Here is a 21,810-nt window from a genome sequence, read left to right as displayed (position 1 = left end):
TTGACCATTATAACAGATATCTGCTGAGTATTTACTACGTGGCAAGTGTTATACTCTGTTTAATACTCATTTAATGATAGCTACCACCATAAGAGTTAGGTAAGAATAGTATCATTTATAGGTCTTAATAAGTCACCCAAAGTCAACATGCAGATGTAAGGGAGAGTCAGGCTTTAGATCCATGTCTCTCTGACTCCAAAGATCATGATCTTCACTACCACAGTGACTTTTCTGTCATATTGTCTCTTATTGGGTACTGATGCCTATTTAGATTGGGACTCTGCCTTCAAATCATTGCAAAGAATATGTCCTTGTCACAATCAGAAAATGGCATTCTTTCACAGCAAGTGAAAGGCTGTGTCACTTGCTCTTCTGTGTATGTAAGAGTTTACGCAGAGAGAGTGTTGATGGAGATTTCTTAGATAAGATTGTGCTCTGAACATGTGTGAGAAATCCACCAGTATTACTTCTGACTCTCTCTAGATGTTGGTTAACCTGCACAATCACTTATCTTAGACCTTTAGCTCACTAGAGTGAAAGCTAAATTTTCAAATAGCAGTTCTACTTATATATGAAGGAAATGCAATCTGGTCTTGCTTGAGGGTTTGATTTGGGGAAGAAAGATGACAAGAGGCTATCAAGGTCTTTCTACTCATAATTTTCTAGTGCCCCTTCTGCAAGGTGTTTTCTCTGGCAAAATGAACATCTCAACCCAAGGCAAATGGGGTGGTTTCTAGAAATAGTTTATTACTTTTCACAGATACGGGCCTGAAATGCTTACATGGTGTTTAGCTACTATAGTAGGCAATAGAAGGTGAACTGAATGGAGGTATGTGTGGATAACATTAAAAGAACCATTTTGATGTTTGGATAACAACTGAAAATATAGGATCCAGGAAACAGTTTTAAGATCAAGTCCATTTACATTAGAGCAATAAATATATATTTGCAGAATGAATAAAAGGAAAAGGTAAAATATGAGTTTAAGAACACTGGAGTCCACTGAATGGATTTATAGAAAGGAGATTGGAAGAAACTTTTTTTAATAGTCATTTATTTTATTCAAGCCTTCAGAGAATGTGTTCTGCAATAAGGAAAGCATCAGGATGTAAGGGTAAATGTGCTGGGGTTTTGGTCTTTTCCTGCAGGATTTCTTGAGGCAACCCCCCCCAAAATTGTTTATTGAAAGCTAAAATGGCTCCATAATTTGTCATATTTCCATTCTATGAAATATTATACAGCTCTTTAAAAATAGCTTTGTATTTCTTGGGAGAGATATATATGAAGTATTGTTACTTTATATATAGGTGATATATACCTTATATATATTCATATAGGTGAGAAAAGAAATTTTAGTGTGATTTTATATATTTATGCACACACATATACACATATATGTACATATATTTATTCTAAGGTAATTTATATATTTATGTGCTTTAATACATGTATATGTACACATATATATAATATCACTCACTTTACTAACATAACACAATCACATATATGTATGTACACATATAAATATTTGTATGAGAAAGATGAACTTAGAAGAGTGGGAATGAAGAGATAGGAAACCACTAACTTGTTCTGTGTATAACCTTGCTCTGTTTCGCTAGTTATGATAATACACATAGTTTTTAATGAAAGGAAATAAAAGTAAAATTTTACAGTAACAGCATACTTCTAGTTAAGAGATCATTGATGCTTGAGATTTGAATGGATTTCCTCTGTATCTTACGTCTGGAGAGCTTGAGTATTTCTCTAGTATTAAAAGGTCCTCCCGTCTGATGTAGCAATGGATCCATCCATGGCTGAGAAACTCCACCTTTTCAAGGCTCAGTGTTCTTATCTGGAATTTCAGATATGAAACAGATGTTTGGGAGATTTCATCTATTTCAGATACTCTATCTTTTTGTTCAAAAATAAAAATAAAATCTGTGAAGACAATGATGATGCCAAGGTGCAGCCTGGGTCTTTCGTCCTCACTCTCCCTTCCATCCAGCCCACTAATCCATCAGTCACCCACAAATTCAGCTTCAGGATAAACTCCCTGACCAGTCTCCTACCTCGTAGAGCTCTCTCTAAAGCCTCTCTCAAGTAAATACTCTAGATCTGCTCCTAATTAGGACTTGCTGCACAGAAGAAATCAGTGTGCAATTAGGATCAAAATAAGTCCACATGAAGTTTAAAAGACACCATTTCTTTAAAATGCAAATACCCTTTGGGAAAGGTACATTTCAAGTCTTACTACTCCCTTGAAGTTTTTAAGATCTTTTCATTAAGAGCAAGATCTTGAGAAGGAAACACATGGGGGAGAAGAACATGGGTGCTGAGGGAATAGATTAACTACAGAGAGGAGAGAAAAGCTTCACGAGGTTAGTGTGAGGGTGACAGGTACTTTCAGAGCTTGTCAGAGGAAAGACTGTATTTGTGATAACAGCCTTTGTGTGCTCCTTGGATTCTTTTTTTTTTTTTTTTTAACATTTATTTATTTTTGAGACAGAGAGAGACAGAGCACAAGCTGGGGAGGGTCAGAGATAGAGGGAGACACAGAATCTGAAACAGGCTCCAGGCTCTGAGCTGTCATCACAGAGCCCGAGGCGGGGCTGGAACCCACGGACCACAAGATCATGACCTGAGCCGAAGTCGAATGCTTAACCGACTGAGCCACCCAGACACCCTGCTCCTTGGATTCTGTTTTTATCTCCTACCTCACATCAGATGCATCAGCAAATCCTGTCGGTTCTCTCTTCAAATATAACCGGAATCCAACCACTTTTTCACACCAACACTGCTCCCACCCTGAACCAAACCACTATCCTCCAGATTATTGCGAAAGGTATTCTAAAACAAGTTCTGGCTTTTGTCCTCTTACAATCTGTTCTCCCAGTAGCCAGAAGGACTGTTTCAAAACCTAAACCAGATCAGATACTCCTCCGCTCAAAATCCCTTCTCTAGTGGCTTGCCATTTCTTTTTTTTTCTTTTTTAATTTTATTTATTTATTTTGAGAGGGAGACAGTGCGAGTAGGAGAGGGGAAAAGAAAGAGGGAGACAGAATTCTAAGCAAGCTCTGCAACATCAGCATGGAGTCAGATGCAAGGCTTGAACTCATGAAACTGAGAGATCTTGAGCTGAGACCAAGAACCAGATGCTTAACTGACTGAGCCACCATGCACCCCAGTTTCCCATTTCAATTGAAGTCACCTACAGAAGATTCCCCACCTTGGCTGACATTGAACACAATCTGGTGAGCTTTAAGGTAATATTCATGTTGGGGTCTGATTCCCCCAAAATGTTGATTTTATTGATTTTGTGATTGGGGTATTGATACTTGCTAAAAAGTCCTCAAGTAATGCTAATGGGCATCCAGGGCTGTGAACCCCTGCAATCTGCTCTCACTTTCCCTTCTCCTTTTACCTCATTTATCTTCCAATCCCTGAATATATCTGGACACACAGGTCTTCTGGCTGTTTTTCAAACAGACCAAGCACACTCCCACCTCAGAGCCTTTGTGCTGGCCGATACTTCCTCCGGTGAGCCTCCTTTAGGTTTTAGTATGTCAAGCATCCTGCACAAGGATCTCTAGAAAATTATGACTCGAAGGACCTTGATTAGCCTCTTGTAATTTTTTCTTCTAAATAAAACTCTTCAAGCTAGACCAGATTGTATTTCCCTCATATATAAGATCTGTCATTTGATAATTTAGCCTTCACCCTGGTGAGCTGCTGAGGTTGAAATATACATGGTTGTGTTGCCAAACTGCTGGAAGGAATTGCAGCTGGTGCTGGTGTTTGTGGGGTATTTTGCACACAGGCCCAGAACACATTTTTATGTAGCAAAAATCCCCATGGTCACATGTATAGAACCTGTGTACATATACATAGGAAACGTATGTACACAAAAAGTTGGACCAGTTAACTTCTAATATCTCTTCCAGAACAGATATTAGATGATTCTATTGTTAAAAATTAATGTGAACACAGAATTATAAATATTAATTATATGAAAACAGAATCAAGGACAGCTTGAAGGGGTTTAGCCCCTCTGTTCCCCATAGTCCATTAGCCACCTTCAAATGATGCTAAATAACCACACAGGTTAAGTAAAAGCAATGGTCTTGCTGGACATTGAAAGTTCACAGCACCCTGGCCTTACCTTTCAGAACACATTGCTGCCTCTGGAGTGTCCCCTATGTAGAAGTCCCAATCTGTACCTTCTGGGTAAGCTTTTGGGACACACTTTGTTGAGTAAATTCATTTGTGTATTTAGGGTTGTGTGATCGATTCATGTGGTTGAAAGAAACCTTGTCTTTTTATTTTTTATTTTATTTTAAAAATTATGTTAAATTTATTTATTTTGATAGAGAGAAAGAGAGTATGTATGTGCAAGTGGGGAAGGGGCAGAGAGAGAATCCTAAGCAGGCTTCCTGCTGTCAGTGCAGAGCCCAGTATGGGGCTCAAACTCACAAATTGTGAAATCATGACTTGAGCCAAAATCAAGTAAGACACTTAACCTACTGATCCACTCAGATGCCCCAAATATTGTCTTTTTAAAATGCCCTTTAGAAAATGTATACTTTAGGCTTGGTTATGTGTATTTTAGCATATGATGTTTATAAGAAGGCTAGGTACTTAATGGGAGCTCATGAATATTTGAAGAATGAGTCAGTTGATAGGTTAATTGATTGTTTTCTGTGTGACTCATGTTCCCATTCTTAGAGAGACTTGGTCTGGGGTTATCTTAAGTTACTTGCAAGAAGACATGAGAAGAGGAACTGACCCTAGTAGTGGGATTTGAAGAGATTGCCACATGACCATAGATAGGAAAGAGCATTTGCTGATGATGTGGAGAATTCATCTGTGTCAAGGGCAGCTGAGAAAGCTCCAGCTTTGTGTATGTGGGTGAGTTTGTGTGTGGGTGTTCTCAGAATACACACACACACACACACACACACACACACACACTCACTCACTTTCAAACAGTTGACAAACCTGGGGAGGACCAATACTAACTCACAAGAGTATCAGTCAAGTGACGTGTTTTTTGAACCAACTGTCTTCCAGCGGTTCCAATTTATCCTGGGGGTGGAGAAGTAGAAGCACAAAATGGAAAAAGAGAGAAACCATTTGCCCTTCTCCAACTGTGTTTTCTTCTTCCAGCCTTTTGCCCTGAGAAAGGTGATGGTTTGGCTTTATTTTGTTTGGACTTTTGATTTACAACATAATTAAATGCTTTATTGTTTTTATTGTTGTTGTTGTTGTTGTTTGGCAATTTAAGGTGACTCTAGAACTTTTTATTACTTATGAATGCCCAGAAAAAAATAGTGAAGACTGTTCAATTTTCATCTGGAGGCAATGCAAACATAGCTCAAAAGAATACATGAAGAGACTGTTAGAGATAAAAATGAAGTTGTTTATAGTTCTATTCCATGAGTCATTCTTGTTACATGTTGTCTACTTCACAACTCAGCTCTGATTAGTATGATATTGATGTTCATGTTAGCCTGAACGTATTTCTGTAACAAGTCAAGCACACTTTTAGTTGATGCTGAAATTTCTCACAAACTTTATTTTTAAATGGAATTATCAGACTAGGTTAATTTCTTTAGTAAAAGGAGAGCCTGTCAAGGAAGTCTTTCCTGTCAAAGAATTGGAGTAAATCAAATTTGTATTACTGGAAGAGTTCTACTGGTACCAGGTCAAAGCTTGCTTTGAAACCTCTGAGTCACACAAAGAATACCTCATGCCAATTGGATCTGTGGAAATTACCAGTTAAGGCACTAAGAAACTTTTTTTTTTAATTCTGTTTTTCTGGTGTATGTCTCCTGGAGACAGATGGATTCTTTATTTTCTTTTAATTCCTACTTTTAGTTGTACAACATAGTGATTTAACAATTCTATACATTACTCTCTGTTCATCATGACAAATATACTCCTAATCCCCTTCACCTATTTCACCCATCACCCCACCCATCTCCCCTCTGATAACTATCAGTGTATTCTTTTTAGTTAAGAGTCTGTTTTTTGGTTTCTCTCTTTTTCTCTGTGTTCATTTGTTTTCTTTCTTAAGTTTACATATGAGTGAAATCATACGGTATTTGTCTTTCTCTAATTTACTTACTATTATGCCCTCTAGATCCATCTATGTTGTTGCTAATGTCAAGATTTTATTCTTTTTTATGGCTAATATTCCATTGTGTATATATACCACATCTTTATCCACTCATCCTTCCATGGACATTTGGGTTGCTTCCATAATTTGGCTATTGTAAATAATGCTGCAATAAACATAGGGTCACATATATCCTTTCAAATTAGTGTTTTAATATTCTTTTTTAATTTTTTAAAAAATGTTTATTTTTGAGAGACAGAGAGAGCATGAGTGGAGGGGGTGTTGGAGTGGGAAGGGCAGAGAGAGGGGGAGACACAGAGTCTAAAGCCGGCTCTGAGTTCTGGGCTGTCAGCACAGAGCCCAATGCAGGGCTCAGACTTGTGAACTGTGAGATGATGACCTCAGCCGAAGTCAGATGCTTAACTGACTGAGCCACCCAGGCACCCCAGTGTTTTCATATTCTTTAGGTAAGTACTCAGTAGTGTTATTACTGGATCATAGGGTAGTTCTATTTCTAATTTTGTAAGGAACTTCCATACTGTTTTCCACAATGGTTGCTCTAGTTTGCATTCCCACCAACAATGCACAAGGGTTCCTTTTTCTTCACATCCTCATCAACACTTATTTCTTGATTTTAGCCATTCTGGCAGGTGTGGGGTAACATCTCCTCTGGTTTTGATTTGCATTTCCCTGATGGGTGATGTTGAACATCATTTCATGTGTCTATTAGCCATGTGTATGTCTCCTTTGGAAAAATGTCCCTTCATGTCTTCTGCCCATTTTTAAAGACTGATTTATTTATTTTTGAGAGAGAGAGAGAAAGAGAGAGAGAGAGAGAGAGAGAATCCCAAGAAGCCTCTGCACTGTCAACACAGAGCCCAATGCAGGGCTTGAACTCACAAACCATGAGATCATGACCTGAGCTGAAACCAAGAGTTGGACACTTAACTGAGTCACCCAGGTTCCCCTCTTCTGCCCACTTTTTAATTGGATTATTATTTGTGTGTGTGTGTGTGTGTGTGTGTGTGTGTGTGTGTTCAATTCTCTAAGGCCTTTATATATTTAAGATACTAACCCTTTAACGCCATTTCCAAATATCTTCTCTAATTCTGTAGTTTGTCTTTTAGTTTTGTTGATTGTTTCCTTTACTGTGCAGAAGTTTTTGTTTTGATTTAGTACCAATAGTTTATTTTTGCAGTATTTCCCATGCCTCAGAAGACATGTCTAGAAACATGTTGCTATGGCTGCTGTGAGAGAAATTACTCCCTGTGGTCTCTTCTAGGGTTTTTATGGCTTCAGGTCTCACATTTAGGTCTTTAATCCAGTTTGAGTTTATTTTTGTTTACGGTGTAAGAACGTGGTCCAGTTTCATCCTTTTATGTGTAGCTATCCACTTTTCCCAACATCATTTGTTGAAGAGACTTTCTTGTCCCCATTGCATACTCTTGCCTCCTTTGTGGAAGATTAACTGATCCATATCTAATTGTGGGTTTACTTCTGGGCTCTTTGTCCTGTTTATTGATCTTTGTGTCTGTTTTGTGCCAGTACCACACTGTTTTGATTACTGCAGGTTTGTAGTATATTTTGATATCTGAAATTGTCATCCCTCCAGTTTTCATTCTTTTCAAGATTGCTTTGACTATTAAGTGTCTTTTGTGGTTCCATACAAATTTAATATTATTGTAATTCCGTTAAAAATTGCTATTGGTATTTTGATAGGAATTGTATTAAATCTTACTTTGAGTAGTATAGACATTTTAACAGTATTTGTTCTTCTAATCCATGAACATGGAATATCTTTCCATTTGTGTCATCTTCAATTTCTTTCACCAATTTCTTTATTGGTCTTTTACCTCCTTGGTTAAGTTTATTCCTAGGTTTTAAATTATTTTTGGTGCAGTCATAAACAGGATTTTCTTAATTTGAATAGAATGAATGAATGAATAGAAATGTCACAGTTTTCTATACATTGATTTTGTATCCTGTGACTTTACTGAAATTGATTTATCAGTTCTGGTACTTTTTTTTTTTTTGGTGGTCTTTAGGGTTTTCTATATATAATATCATGTCAAATTTGCATTCACATGCAAATAGTGAAAGTTTTACCTTACCAGTTTGGATGCCTTGTATTTCTCATCTGATTGCTATGGTTAGGACTCCTTGTACTATGTTGAATAAAAATGATGAGAGTAGATATCCTTGTCTTGTTCCTGATCTTTGGGGAAAAGATCTTTTTTTTTCATTCTTTTTCATTCTGTATGATATTCATTGTGAGGTTTTTTAATATGCCTTTATTATGTTGAGGTATGTTCCTTCTAAACCTAATTAGTTGAGAGTTTTAATCATGAATATATATTGTACTTTGCTAAATGCTTTTTTCTGCATCTGTTGAAACGATAAAATCATGTGGTTTTTATCCTTATTGATGTGATGTATCATGTTGATTGATTTGACAATATTGAACCATCTTTGCATAGTATTAATAAATCTCACTCGTTCATGGTGAATTATTTTTTTAATGTATAGTTGGATTCGGTTTTCTAATATTTTGTTGAAGATTTTTACACCTATATTCATCAGGAATACTGGCCTATAGTTTTCTTTTTTAGTTGTGTCTTTATCTGGCTTTGATATCAGGGTAATACTGGTCTCATAGGAGAATTTAGAAGTTTCCTTCCTCTTCTGTTTCTTCACATAGTTTGATTAGGTACTAACTCTTCTTTAAATGTTTGGTACAATTCATCTGTGAGGCTATCTGGTCATTGACTTCTGTTTGTTGCGAGTTTTTTGATTACTAATTCAATTTTATTGCTGGTAATTGGTCTGTTCAAATTTTCAATTTTCCTGCTTCAGTTTTAGGATGCTACATGTTTCTAGCAATTTATCCTTTTTTTTTCTAGGTTATCCAGTTTGTTGGCCTATAATTTTTCATAATATTCTTTTATGGTCCTTTGTATTTTTATGTTGTTGTTTGTTATTTCTCCTCTATCATTTCTGATTTTGTTTTAGTCCTCTATCTCTGTCTCTAGATGAAGATTTATCAGTTTTGTTGATCTTTTCAAAGAACAAGCTTCTAGTTTTATGCATTTATTATAATTTTTTTAGTTTTAATTTTGTTTATTTCTTCTCTAATCTTTATTATTTCCATTCTTCTGCTAAATTAGAGTTTTGTTTGTTCTGTTTCTAGCTCTTTTAGATGTAAGCTTAGGTTGCTTGTTTGATATATATATATTTTTTTGCCGCTTGAAGCAGACCTGTATTGCTATAAACCTCCCCCTTAGAATTGCTTTTGCTGTATCCCAAAGATTTTGAACTGTTGTGTTTACATTTTCATTTGTTTTCAAGTAATGGTTGACTCATTCATTGTTTAGTAGCAGGTTATTTAACCTCCATGTATTTGTAGTCTTTCTAGATTTTTTTCTTGTAGTTGATTACTAGTTTTATAACATTGTGGTTGGAAAGGATGCATGGTATGACTTTGATCTTTTTCTTCTTATTTATTTATTTATATTATTTTTTAAATATAACTTATTGTCAAACTGGCTAACATACAGTGTATAAAGTGTGCTCTTTGTTTTTGGGGTAGATTCTCATGGTTCATCAGGTGCTCAGCCCAGTATACAACATACAACATCCAGAGCTCATCCCCAGAAGTGCCCTCCCTAATGCCCATCGATCTTTTTCAATCTGTTCAGATTTGTTTTGTGATCTATTCTGGAGAATCTTCCATGGTTCCTCTATGTTTGTTATTAGTTGCTTTATGTATTTGGGTGTTTCATGTTGGGTACACAAATATTCACAATTGTTATATCTTTTTGTTGGATTGTCCTCCTTATAGAGTGACCTTTATCTCTTGTTATAGTCTTTGTTTTAAAATCTATTTTGTCTAATATAAGTTGCTACCCTAGCTTTTTCTTCACTTCCATTTGCTTGAAAAATGCTTTTCCATACCTTCACTTACAATCTGCATGTAGGTCTCTCGTAGGTTGCATATAGGTGGGTCTTGTTTTTTTATCCATTCTTTTACCTTATGTCTTTTGATTGGAGCATTTAGTCCATTTACATTCAAAGTAATTATTGATTGGTATGTACTTATTGCCATTTTGTTACTTGTTTTATAGTTTAAAGTTCCTCTGTTTCTTTCTTCTCTTGCTCTCTTCTCTCACATTTTGCTGACTTCCTTCAGTGATGTGCCTGGATTTTTTTCTTATTTTTTTGCATGCCTATACCTGTTTTTTGTTTATGGTTTCCATTTGGTTTATGTGTGACATCTATGCATATAGCAGTCTATATTAAGTTGATGGTTGGCTAAGTTTGAACCCATTCTTTGCCCCTCTCCCCATGTTTTAGGTATATGGTGTCATACTTTGCATCCTTTTATATTGTGAATCCATTGTTTTACAGATATACTTAATTTTACAGCTTTTGTGCTTCCTACTTTTTTTTTTTTTTACTCCTACCTATGATCTTTCCTTTTAACTCAGAGCTCCCTTTAACATTTCTTGTAAGACTGGTTTTGTCATGATGAATTTTTTTAACTTTTGTTTATCTTGGAAACTCTTAATCTCTCCTATTTTGAATGATAGCCTTGCTGGAGAAAGTATTCTTGCTTGCAGGTTATTTTCTTTGAGCATTTTGAATATATCGTGCCAGTCCTTTCTGGCCTGCAAAGTTTCTGCTGAAAAATCTGATAGCTTTATAATGTTTCCCTTGTATCTAACTTCCCTCTTAGAATTGTTTTTCTCTTCATGCTTTAAAAATTCTCTTTTTTCACTACTTTTTGCCATTTTAATTACTGTGTATCTTGGTGTGAACCTTCCTGGGTTGATTATGTTGGGGACTCTCTATGCCTCCTGGATTTGGATTTCTGTTCCCTCCCCAGTTGCAGGAAGTTTTCAGCTATTTTTTCTTCCAATACACTTTCAACCCACTTTTCTCTCTCTTCTTCTAGGATCCTATAGTATGAGTGTTGTTACACTTGTTGGTATTATTGAGTTCCCTAAGTCCATTTTTCTTTATTGTTTTTTCTTTCTCCTGTTCAGCTTGGTTTCCATTACTCTGTCCTTCAGGTTGCTGATCTATTCTTATGTTTCCTCTAGTCTACTATTTATTCCATCTAGTGTATTTTTAATTTGTTATTGAATTCTTCATTTTTGGTTTGTTCTTTTTTGTTTTTATATTTTCCATCTCTTTGTTGAGAGTCTCACTGAAGTCCTTCACTCTTCTTCAGTCCAATGATTATCTTTGACCATTACTTTAAATTTTCTGTCAGATATGTTACTTATCTCTGTTTCATTTAGGTCTCTCATTGTAATTTTGTCCTGTCCTTTCATTTGGGACATATTCTTCTGTCTCATTTTGCCTAACTCTCTATGGCTGGTTGTATGTATTAGGCAAGTCAGCTATGTTTTTTGCTCTTGAAAGTAGAGGTCTTAAGAAGAGGTCCTCTAATGCCCTGCAATGCAGTATCCCCTATTCACCAGAAACAGGCGCTTCAGCAGTATCTCCTACGTATATTGCAAGTGTTCTACTATTGTGGCTGAGCCACTTTTGCCTTCAATTTAGTCATCTGCAACGGTTCTCTTTGCCTGTTGTGAGCAGAGTTTGGTCTCTTTGTTGTTAGTGGGACTGTCTGGGGCCACCTTTGAGTTTGAGTTGAGTCATACTAGGTGTTTGCCAGAAATGTAGTAATACCAAACTGCAGGGTGCTTTCTCTGTTTTGTCCCCTGAGAAGCTTTCATTGGTTAGCAGGGCCTACAGTCAAACCTGATGTCTGCCCCCAGCCCACTACTTGGGTAGCAATTATAATGGTATGTGTGGTGATCTTCCCCACTTCCCAGGCAAAAGTCATTTTGGAGTGGTGTGGCCCCACTGGACCTGCTTTCACACTGCAGGCTTGTAACATTGCTTTGGATGGACTCTGGCCCAGGGCATATCAGAGGAGGTATTTCTGTCTGAGAACATGGGTACAGGGCAGAGCACATGATGCCAGCAAAGTCAGAGCTTGTCTACTGCAGGAGGGGGGCATAGCCACTTGGGAAAACTCCTACCTATGATGGGATGGAGGGGTGTTTCTGTAGAAGAAGGTGAGGATGGGGTTAGCCCTGTTAGCAAGCTAGGTAGAGAGTGTTCACACTGTCCATGTATCTATGGTGGTGGGCAGAGGAGAGAAATGACACCTTCAAAGTCTTTGGTTCCCGGACAAGTCTCCCAAAGACCTCTGTCCCTTCAGCACATGCTCTGAAATTAGTAAGTAAATTTCCTTCCTATGTACCCAAGGTGATTTTCAAATTGCTGCTTCTATGCTATATCTTAGTGGAGCTCTTTGTTGTGCTCTTTAAAGGTGTCGACTCCAACCTCCTAGTACCCTCCCCCCCAGCTGATCCTGATGATTTTTAAGGTCCAAGTGTTAAGCCCCACTGATTGTTAGGCCCCTCTGGTTTTAAAGCCAAATGTTATGGGGATTCACCTTACTCGTGTGGGTTCCTTGTGCATGCCTGCATGTCTGGTGTGGGGTCTGGTCCTTTCCAGGTCCATGGCATCCCTCCCTCTTGTGAACAGTCATGCAAGTCCATTTAGCTCCTACCATATCTCCTCTCTTCCTACCCTTTTCAATGCCCCTTCTCTACATTCAGCTGTGGGGAGTCTATTCTGTCAGTCCTTAGGTCATTTTCTGGGTTATTAACACTGATGTGGGTATTACCTAGTTGTATCCACGGAACAAGGTGAGGTTAGGATCCTAATGGATCATCTTCCCTAGAAGTCGCTAAGGAACTATTAATAATGGACTATACTTTTTTCCTGAGCTACATCAGGTACTAGACAAAATTGAGATTTCCCTAAGAAAAATGAGGATAAAAGTCTCCTGTAGTTAATTGTTCTCTTTAAATTTAGGGGACACATCTTTACATTTATTTATAACAGAGATACAATTTCTACCCTCAACAGGTGGGCTGACATCAGGTCTGACAAAATGGCCTCTTGTTGTGGGGGTAGCTTCAGTTTTCCAAGTGTCTTAGTCTATTGAGACCTGCAGGCTGGTAAGCTGGGAGATCAGCGCTGTCTTGTGTTTCTTTTCTTTTCTTCAGACAGCAGCCAAGCATGGTGCTTCTCACACAATAGATGTCAAAGAATGCTCTTGACCAACTGTCTGGGTGTTTCAGTCATTTGGAATGCATATCGCTGTCCATTCATATTTGAAACACGAACAGCATTAATACTGACTGTTCTGTGGCTTCTGAATTCCTTTCCTAGCTCTCTTCTCATTTCAACTAATTACTGTAATGGGCAGAGCACCCTTTCTATTTCGACAGTTAAGATGGAAGTAATTGAAAATTCAAAAAGACCATAAAGGACAGAGTCTCAAAAAAAAAAAAAAGTCCATTAAAGTCACTTAAAAGTTATCGCAAATCCTCAGTATCCAGCGTCCCTAACTTAAAATTCCCTATTTTGTTAAGGCTTGAATGAAGTGGCTCCTTTTCCCATCCTGAGGATCACAAAAACCATTTTGCTTTGGAGAAGATTCCTCTATCTTCGTGTTATAAGTGTACTCAAATTTTTATATATGTGCAAATAAGAATAGATAATCTTTCCTTTTGTAATTTCTGGAAGTGAGTTTTCTCCTTTCATCTTCTGACACGATGAATAGAGAAGGGCAAATGAAAAACTGTTAAGTGGGGTTGTTTATCCATCAGTTATAAGATTAATAACACACTAAGCAATTCTCATAGTTATTATGAGCAGGAATAGCTTTAGGCACAATGGAGAAAGTTATCTTTGCTACCAACATATCTTCATTTTATCTCCTTTATTAATCTCCTTCCCAGACTTCTAGGACTTAGTGCCCAACCTTTCTGTTGTCCTTTACATGCCCAAGTCTTAATTCACACCCCAGCATACCCTTCAGTATTCCCTCCAGAAAAGCTTTGTGCCTGGTTTTTCTGGGCTCCTTTTCCTTTGTTCTCACTTGCTCCTGCATATTCCTTTTCCCAGGCTTTGCTTGATATCTGGCTAACAAATATGATCAGTTCTTTCATTTAAGGTAGCATTAATCAATTATGATTCAGTGTGTTACAGAAGAGTTGTATCATCGGCATATTTATCTTAAATTAAGCACAAGCAGAGGGTTTGAAGATTGAAAAACATGAGAGAGAAAGAAAGATAATGAGTTATAATGTGTTCCCCATTCCACCAGTCAGCTCCCATAGACCTGGAGGCTTAAACAACAGATACTTATATCTCACAGTCCTGGGGGCTGGAAGTCAGAGATCAGGGTGCAGCACAGTAGCGTTTTGGTGAGGCCTCTCTTCCCAGTTTGCCAATAGCCATCAACTCTCTGTCTCTTCACATGTTAGGAAGAGAGAGAGAAATCTCTTTTATACCAAGCCACCAATCCTATTGGATTACGACTCTACCCTTATGATCTCATTTAACTTTAATTTCCTCCAAAAAGCCCTATCTCCCAAAACAGTCACAATGAGGAGTTAGAGCTTCAGCATATGAATTTTGGGAAGGGAGGACAAAATTCATTCTATGGCATCCATTCTATTCCATCTATGGATGATCAGGATGAACAAAATGGCAGACCTACCTATATCTTACATATGTATGTATGTGTATATGTATATATAAATTTATGTATTTCTCCTTGGTCAGTCTCAAGTTCTATTTCCATTGCATGAATGCCCATATGTTCAAATGGACTAAATTTGATTCAAAGACTTAAATATATGCTAATTTCATACAGTATGGCTAACCACTTCATTTGATGATCAGTTGAAGAAATAGTTTTCTGTTCCAATAATACTGGGGAAGGGAAAAAATGATGTTTAATTTGGTGAGAAATGCTATATATGCTTGTTATACTTCATGGATAATTTAAGTGACTTTCACTTACCTGAGTGTGATTTTTCCCTTAGGAATTGCTTTTAGATCTGTGTAGGACTTTATTATACATTTGGATTTTAAATGGCTTTTATAGCATAACCTTAAGTCATGAATAGTATGGAAATTGCACATACATGTTAGGATGTCTTTGGGTGGGGAGACCTAGGGGAACTTTGAAAACATGCATAGGTAGTGACCGTCCCTGACTATAGATAAAAAATGAGTTTTTTCACATGACTTTGTGATATATAAAATGTTTTTATAACCCTCACATAAAAAGTTAATATGAAGTAAAGTACAAACTCAAAGTGACTTGATTAGTTCAGGATATTATTAACATTACCAAGAAGTGATCAATAAGTGCTATGCTGTGAGACAGTCATATTCAAATGAACTTCCCGGGAAAATTGGTCCTTGTTATTAAAGCTGAATTTAGAGAGCAATAATGCCCAGGTAGGTAGCAGTTGCAGGAGAACAGTTTATTTAACATTTATTTATTCAGGAAGTATTGAATGTTGACTATATGTCATCACTGTTCTAGGTTCTAGAGAACACTTGAGATTAAGATAGGCAAACTTGTTCTAATGGTGCTTACGTGGAGTGGGGAGGGAAGTAAGCAATAAACAAATGCAATAAGCATAATACCAGCTGGTACTAAATTGGGCTAACATGACATGGTGTCTGCATTGCTGCTTTAGATTTAGTGGTTAAGGAATACCAATCAGATTTAAGGCAAGCTCTGAATGACGAGGAGCCAGTCATGCAAAGAGAAGGGAGAGCACATTGCTATCAAAGGGCATAACTTGGACAAAGGCCTATGGTATGAAGGAACTGATATATTTGAGGAGCAGGTACAAAGCAGCATGTCCATCTGCAGCAAAACAGAAAAAGGGGAGAGAACCTAAAGTACTAGTCTTCCTCAAGAAGATGTGCAGGAATTTGTAACAAATTAGAGACACCAGTAGAATGAGCTATGTAAAAATAGTTGATGGAAATTGTTTAAACTGTATACTCTGAGCCAGTGCAAAGAGACAGAAAATTCTCTGAAATTATCATAAATGTCTTGATATGACAAAATGATCATTTTGAGGGAGACAAACCTGGAGATTGAGAAAATGACCTGCTTTCCCCAGAGTGCTATACCAATATTACCATTTATTATGTGCATCACGGCAGTGGCAACAGAAGAACAAGGATTTTGCTAGTGTCTTAGTGATACTTAGCTCTAGCACTACCATCATACTAGTTATAATGTGGGAATGCTCTGTCTGTATGTATGTGTCTTGTGTGTGTGTGTGTGTGTGTGTGTGTGTGTGTGTGTATAATAAGTATATATAAGTATATATATAATAAGTATATATATATATACTTACAAATACATGTTATATATATGCATTATGTGTAAACATATGCATTTGTGTATTATATATTATGTATTATAAATGTATATAGATGCATGTATAAATATATATACATATATATTTATACATGCATCTGTATATATCCATCAGAGTAGAACAGAGGCCATCAGAGTAGAGCAAAACATTGGTAAACCTAGGCTTTGAATTCAGGAAGATTGGGGATTCATCTTTGATTGTACCTCCTAAGGCTGTACGTCCTTGGGCAAATTACTTTATTGGTCTGTAGTTGAGTTTTCTTTTCCAAACAGTGAAAATAAAATTACTTTACTTCCAAGGTTTTGGAAGGACTTTAAATGATGTAATACTGACTATTTATGCATTGACTAGTACATGCTAGAAATTTTTTTAAAAATAGAGTCAATGACTCTCACTTATTTTTTTTTAATATTTTTTATTTATTTCTGAGAGAGAGAGAGAGAGAGAGAGAGAGATACAGAATCTGAAACAGGCTCCAGGCTCTGAGCTAGCTGTCAGCACAGAGTCTGATGTGCGGCTCGAACCCACAAACTGTGATATCATGACCTGAGCCGAAGTCAGACACTTAACCGACTGAGCCACTCAGGCGCCCCACTCTCACTGTCATTTGATGAGTTCATTCCATTTTACACATTTGGTCATTCTCAGCTAAAACTTAATGTTGTCACTATGTATGTTAAGAAAATTTCTTCAGGAATTGCAAATGATAAAGACCTGAATTTGGTTGGTCCCACTCAAAGAAAATTACTCCATTAAATAAAATGAAAAACCCAAACAACAAAAAGTCTGTCGCCTTTACACATTTATCGTGGTTTGGAGGTGACACTCCTTTATATTCTCACAAACATGATTTCACATAAGCAAAGTTCATAAGCCTCAGTTTGAAGACAGGGACTTGAGGGTGTAGAAGGGCTTAATTTCAAAGATGGAGCTACCAGCACAGCATTCTTTGTATGTTTCTTATTGAATCTGCTTGGGCAATGAATATGCTACCTAGTGTCTTATATTCTGAATTTGGTTAGTATGATTGGGAAAGGGAAAGGAGTGGAAACATGACAGAGTATGGCCGCAGCTATTTCTAGAAAAGGCGGAGTGAGCATTTACTGTAAAACATAACCCATGCACTTACCAGCAAGGAAGGATGTAGAAATATTTTTCAGCTACTCAGCTAGAATAAATAAAACCTGCACTTTAAGGAGTAGATTTCTGACAGTAGCAAGAGAGTTTTTACTTAACATCAGAGTTATTATTAGAGGCTTCCATAAGTAAAGCTACCCTTGATGATTTTTTTAATTCTCTTTTGCATGGAAAGATGAAGACAGTATAATGTGTTCTTGGATATTTCAAATCAATTAAGAGCAGGTTCCCCAAATAGAGAGAGTGTGTGGGTTATTTGTTTTACTCTTTGTTCAAACTATGGCATTCACACCATCCACACACTTACATCTGTGGTCTAGAAGTTAGGAATGATTAGAGTGGCTTCAGTGGCTTCTCTAAATGGAGACAAAGCTATGCCTGCCTGTTTTGAGGATGATGTTGTTGGGTGAGACCCTCTTCCAGGTTGATTTTTATCACATTGCTAATATGTTATGAATTGAAAGAGTCCTAAAACAAATAGAAGTTTCAAAGAAAACAGATTAAAGTGAAATCTCGCTGTGTTTATTTTATTCCAGCTATACTAGCAAAATAACAGCAGGGATGGAGGAAAGATATGGGAAGGATGGATAAACTTCAAAATTTTCTGCTATGTTTTATGCTAAAACAGGCTACAGTTTTCAAAGGGAAGTATTGTTAATAAAGAGCAAAGAGAGTGGTAAGAAATAGAACTTCCTCTGATGTTTTTATTATGTTCCAACAAAAAGGCAGGAGCGTGACTCCATACTTAGCATATGTACCGCTACAGCATTGACAAGTGGCTTTATCAAAGTCCCCCAGGAAGGGACCATACTGTCTGAAAAGTCAGGGAGAATGTGGCCAGATACATAGCCTTTGAGCATTAAGAGTCCATCTTGATTGGGGCGNTCTCTCTCCTAGAAATAAATAAAAAATTAAAAAAAAAAAAAAAGAGTCCATCTTGACTAACTCATTACTCCAGGTCTGTCCTCAAATGGTCCTGAGCTGGCTGGGTTGTGAAGCCACGCCTTTCTAGAGGAGGCTATTCGAATAGAGAAAAACATCGGAAAACCTAGGCTTTGAAATCAGGCAGATTGGGGGGTCCATCTCTGATCCTACTTCCTAAGGCTGTACATCCTTGGGCAAATTAGTTTATTGGTCTATAGCTGAGCTTTCTTTTCCAAACAGTGAAAATAAAATTACCTTACTTGCAGAGTTGTTAGAAGGACTAACTGATGTAGTATTGACTAGTTATGCACTGACTAGTACATGATAGAAACTTTTAAAAAGTGAAATCTATTACTCACCCTCTTGAGTCCCTTTTGGGTGAAGAACAATCTAAGTTTTTACTGAAAGTCCTGGACTCTGGATTTCAGCACTGAAATTCCCACTTCTCAGGAACTTCTCAGTCCTGGACATATCAGAATAATGTTTACCATAGATGTTCACCTTGTTGGGGAATTATCTTCTTGATTTTATTATGAACTCCTTTTGCTCTTTATCTTTATTGATGCTTCACTACCATGTGTATTTGTTTAGTAGACCTTTACATAGTGCTTAGCATATGCTGGGCAGTGTTTTAAGCTTTCTCAAATACTTATAAACATTTCAAATATTTAGTCATTAAAAAAAACTGAGGTAGGTATTCTTTCCTATTTACAGATGAGTGAACTGAGGCAGAGAGAGGTTAAGTTGCAGGCTGCATAAGTATTAAGTGGAGGATCCCAGTTCAAATTTCAAATTCTGATTTTAGAGTCCATGCTGTTAACTATTACCCTTATGTCGTCTGCATGTGGTGTATATATTATAACTAGTAGTATCTGGAATTAAGATGAGAATTCCATTTTACTCTCCTTCACTGATTTAAAACTTGGCCTTCCTCTGGACTTCTGAGTGTGACTCTTTTGAGATGTAACCTGACACAAATACTTTAATGAGGTTGTTAAGGGCTTTGAACATCATGGGGGAAAGGATATTATAAAAGGCAGGATAGTAATATTGTCAAGTGATATGCAAGGCTGAAGTTTTCAGTGTATGAATATTTAGGATCCCTGTTTTCAGCTTTCTTGCTCTTATTGATTTGTCATATCAAAGATGAGAGATGTTTCTCTTTAGAATATGCTGGTTCCTTTGAAAGACAGAAAAAAGAAGAGAGTTGATAGAAGAAAATACTTAAAACATTAATCAGATCAATTATTTTGACTGGAATTGGGTAGTCACCCACATGTCACATTACATTAATATGAATTCTAAAAATCATTTATGCTTTATTTTGAATGAACAATCCTTTAATTGAAACCTATCATTCTCTTCCCCTCTATCCTGACACTCTTCACCCCAAACACACACCTGCACAGCTTTGTCAGCCTCTTGATTACTGGTAAGTGGCTCTGCTACAAACTCCAATGAATAGTTGCATGTTTTTCCACCATAGCCCGCAGCCCTTTAATATGATTAGTGGTGTGGGTGGATTGAGGGATATGAATAAGTCTTCCTCAGTCTTCTCTTTGCCTGTTTAATTTACCACTTTTCCTGGAAATATTTGAGAATATGAAAGTCTTCTGTCTGTCCTCTTTATACCGATTTATTTAGAATTCACAACTGTTTCATTCCAAGGATTTCTTCCTTTAACTTAAGTCACAAATTTAAATTCAGCAGAAGGCACACTATCTTCACTTCATGTTATTTCATATATTTTTATGGCAGTCGACATGAGACTTCTGAAGGGTAAGGTACTATTTTGGGCATTTTCTGAGATGAAACGGTGGTGCTTCGAGATTATTCTAGAACCATTTCACACAGCACATTCTGTTAGACCCTAGAATGTAAACCAGAACTTGCCTCTCACAGGCATGCTACCAAGAATGTATTCAAGATCAGCTTTTAAATTCGTTTCAGGAGTTTTGGAGCACCTAACATATGCAAGGCATAGTACTCAACAGTTTCTTTTTGGGATACTAACTTTCAGATGAGGTCCCTGACTTCAAAAAGTTTTGTCTGGGGGCACTGAGTCGCTCATTTGGTTACGCTTCTGACTTGTGCTCAGGTCATGATCTCATGGTCTGTGAGTTTGAGCCCCACGTCAGGCTCTGTGCTGATAGTTAAGAGCCTGGAGCCTACTTCGAATTCTGTGCCTCTCTTTCTGCCCCCACCCCCGCTCACACTCTGTCTCTCTCTCAAGAATAAACATTTAAAAAAATTTTTTTAAAAAGAAGTTTTGTCTGGAAGGACTACAAAGTTGGACATAATAAGATTTATAATTGAAGTGTGAAGGGCTACTGAAAGGCAGAAAAAAGAACAGACATTTATGGTGGGGTGGAAGGGGAGGGAAAAGATTGGGGGAGCCACCTTAGAAGAGGTGGCATTTGAGCTCACTCGAGGTACAAATAGGATATGAACAGGTAGAGATGGGTAGGTAGGACAGTTCAAGTTTGAAGGACAACAAAAGCAAAGGCACATTAGGCAAGCGACAAAGTAGGAATGGGCAAGCCTTCCAGAGAATGGCCAGTTTCCCCATGTATTTGGCATAGAAGAATATGAGTAGTATACTGACAGACATGGAAAGATATTTGGGTGTAAAAACGGAAGGTGTCAGCATGCTTTTAGTGTGGACTTTGTAGGCAAAAGGAACAACTGCTGACTGATATATGTGATATCATGTATAACACAGAACATAGAGCAGTTGTTAGATGGCTGTAATTATTATTATCCTTGTTTTATGTAGACTCCCTTTATGAGATTGAGGAAGATTTTGTCTATTCCTACTTAATTATGTATGGTTGTTGTTATTGTTGTTGTTGTTGTTGTTCTTCTTCTTCTTCTTCTCCTCCTCCTCCTCCTCCTCCTCCTCGTTCTCTTTCTTCTTTTAGTTATAAAGGGGTACTAGATTTTATCAAATGCTTTCTTTCTATATCTACTCAGGTGATCATGTAGCTTTTATATTTATTATACTGATATGGTTTGTTAATAGAGCTTGGGATATTGAACTAACCTTGCATTTCTGGGATAATCCTACATGGTATAGTGAATAATATTTATAATGTGTTAGATTTGGTTTGATATAAATGTCTTGTGGATTTTTGCATTGCTATTCATGATAGTCTATAGGTGTTATTGTTGTTTTGTGATTATATTAGTCTAATTGGGCTCTTAACAATAAAATACCACAGTCTCTGTGGCTTAAACAATAGAAATTTATGTCTTGGAATTCTATAGGCTAGAAAGTCCAGGATCAAGGTGCTGGCTGATTTGCTTCCTGGTAAGAGCTTTATTCCTGTCTTATGGACAGCAACATTGTTT

General features: G+C 37.1%; 1 protein-coding gene across 3 annotated transcripts in view; it reads left to right on the top strand.

The window, feature by feature from the left end:
• Nucleotides 1–2,936: 2,936 nt before the first annotated feature.
• The window catches only part of LOC144234484 (uncharacterized), a 249,714-nt gene continuing 230,840 nt past the window's right edge, over nucleotides 2,937–21,810 (top strand). For 2 of the 3 annotated variants that reach the window (XM_077767830.1, XM_077767829.1), the window contains exon 1: nucleotides 2,937–3,251. In XM_077767830.1, coding sequence (XP_077623956.1) covers nucleotides 3,175–3,251 — 77 coding nt within the window. In that variant the 5' untranslated portion in view covers nucleotides 2,937–3,174. Of the gene's footprint in view, nucleotides 3,264–21,810 lie in introns of all 3 variants that reach the window. The other variant, XR_013335971.1, reaches the window with a different exon arrangement.

The sequence above is a fragment of the Crocuta crocuta genome, unplaced genomic scaffold (assembly GCF_008692635.1).
Source record: "Crocuta crocuta isolate KB4526 unplaced genomic scaffold, BGI_CrCroc_1.0 scaffold154, whole genome shotgun sequence".
NCBI classification, from domain to species: Eukaryota; Metazoa; Chordata; class Mammalia; order Carnivora; family Hyaenidae; genus Crocuta; species Crocuta crocuta.
This window is presented reverse-complemented; position numbering and strand designations above follow the sequence as displayed.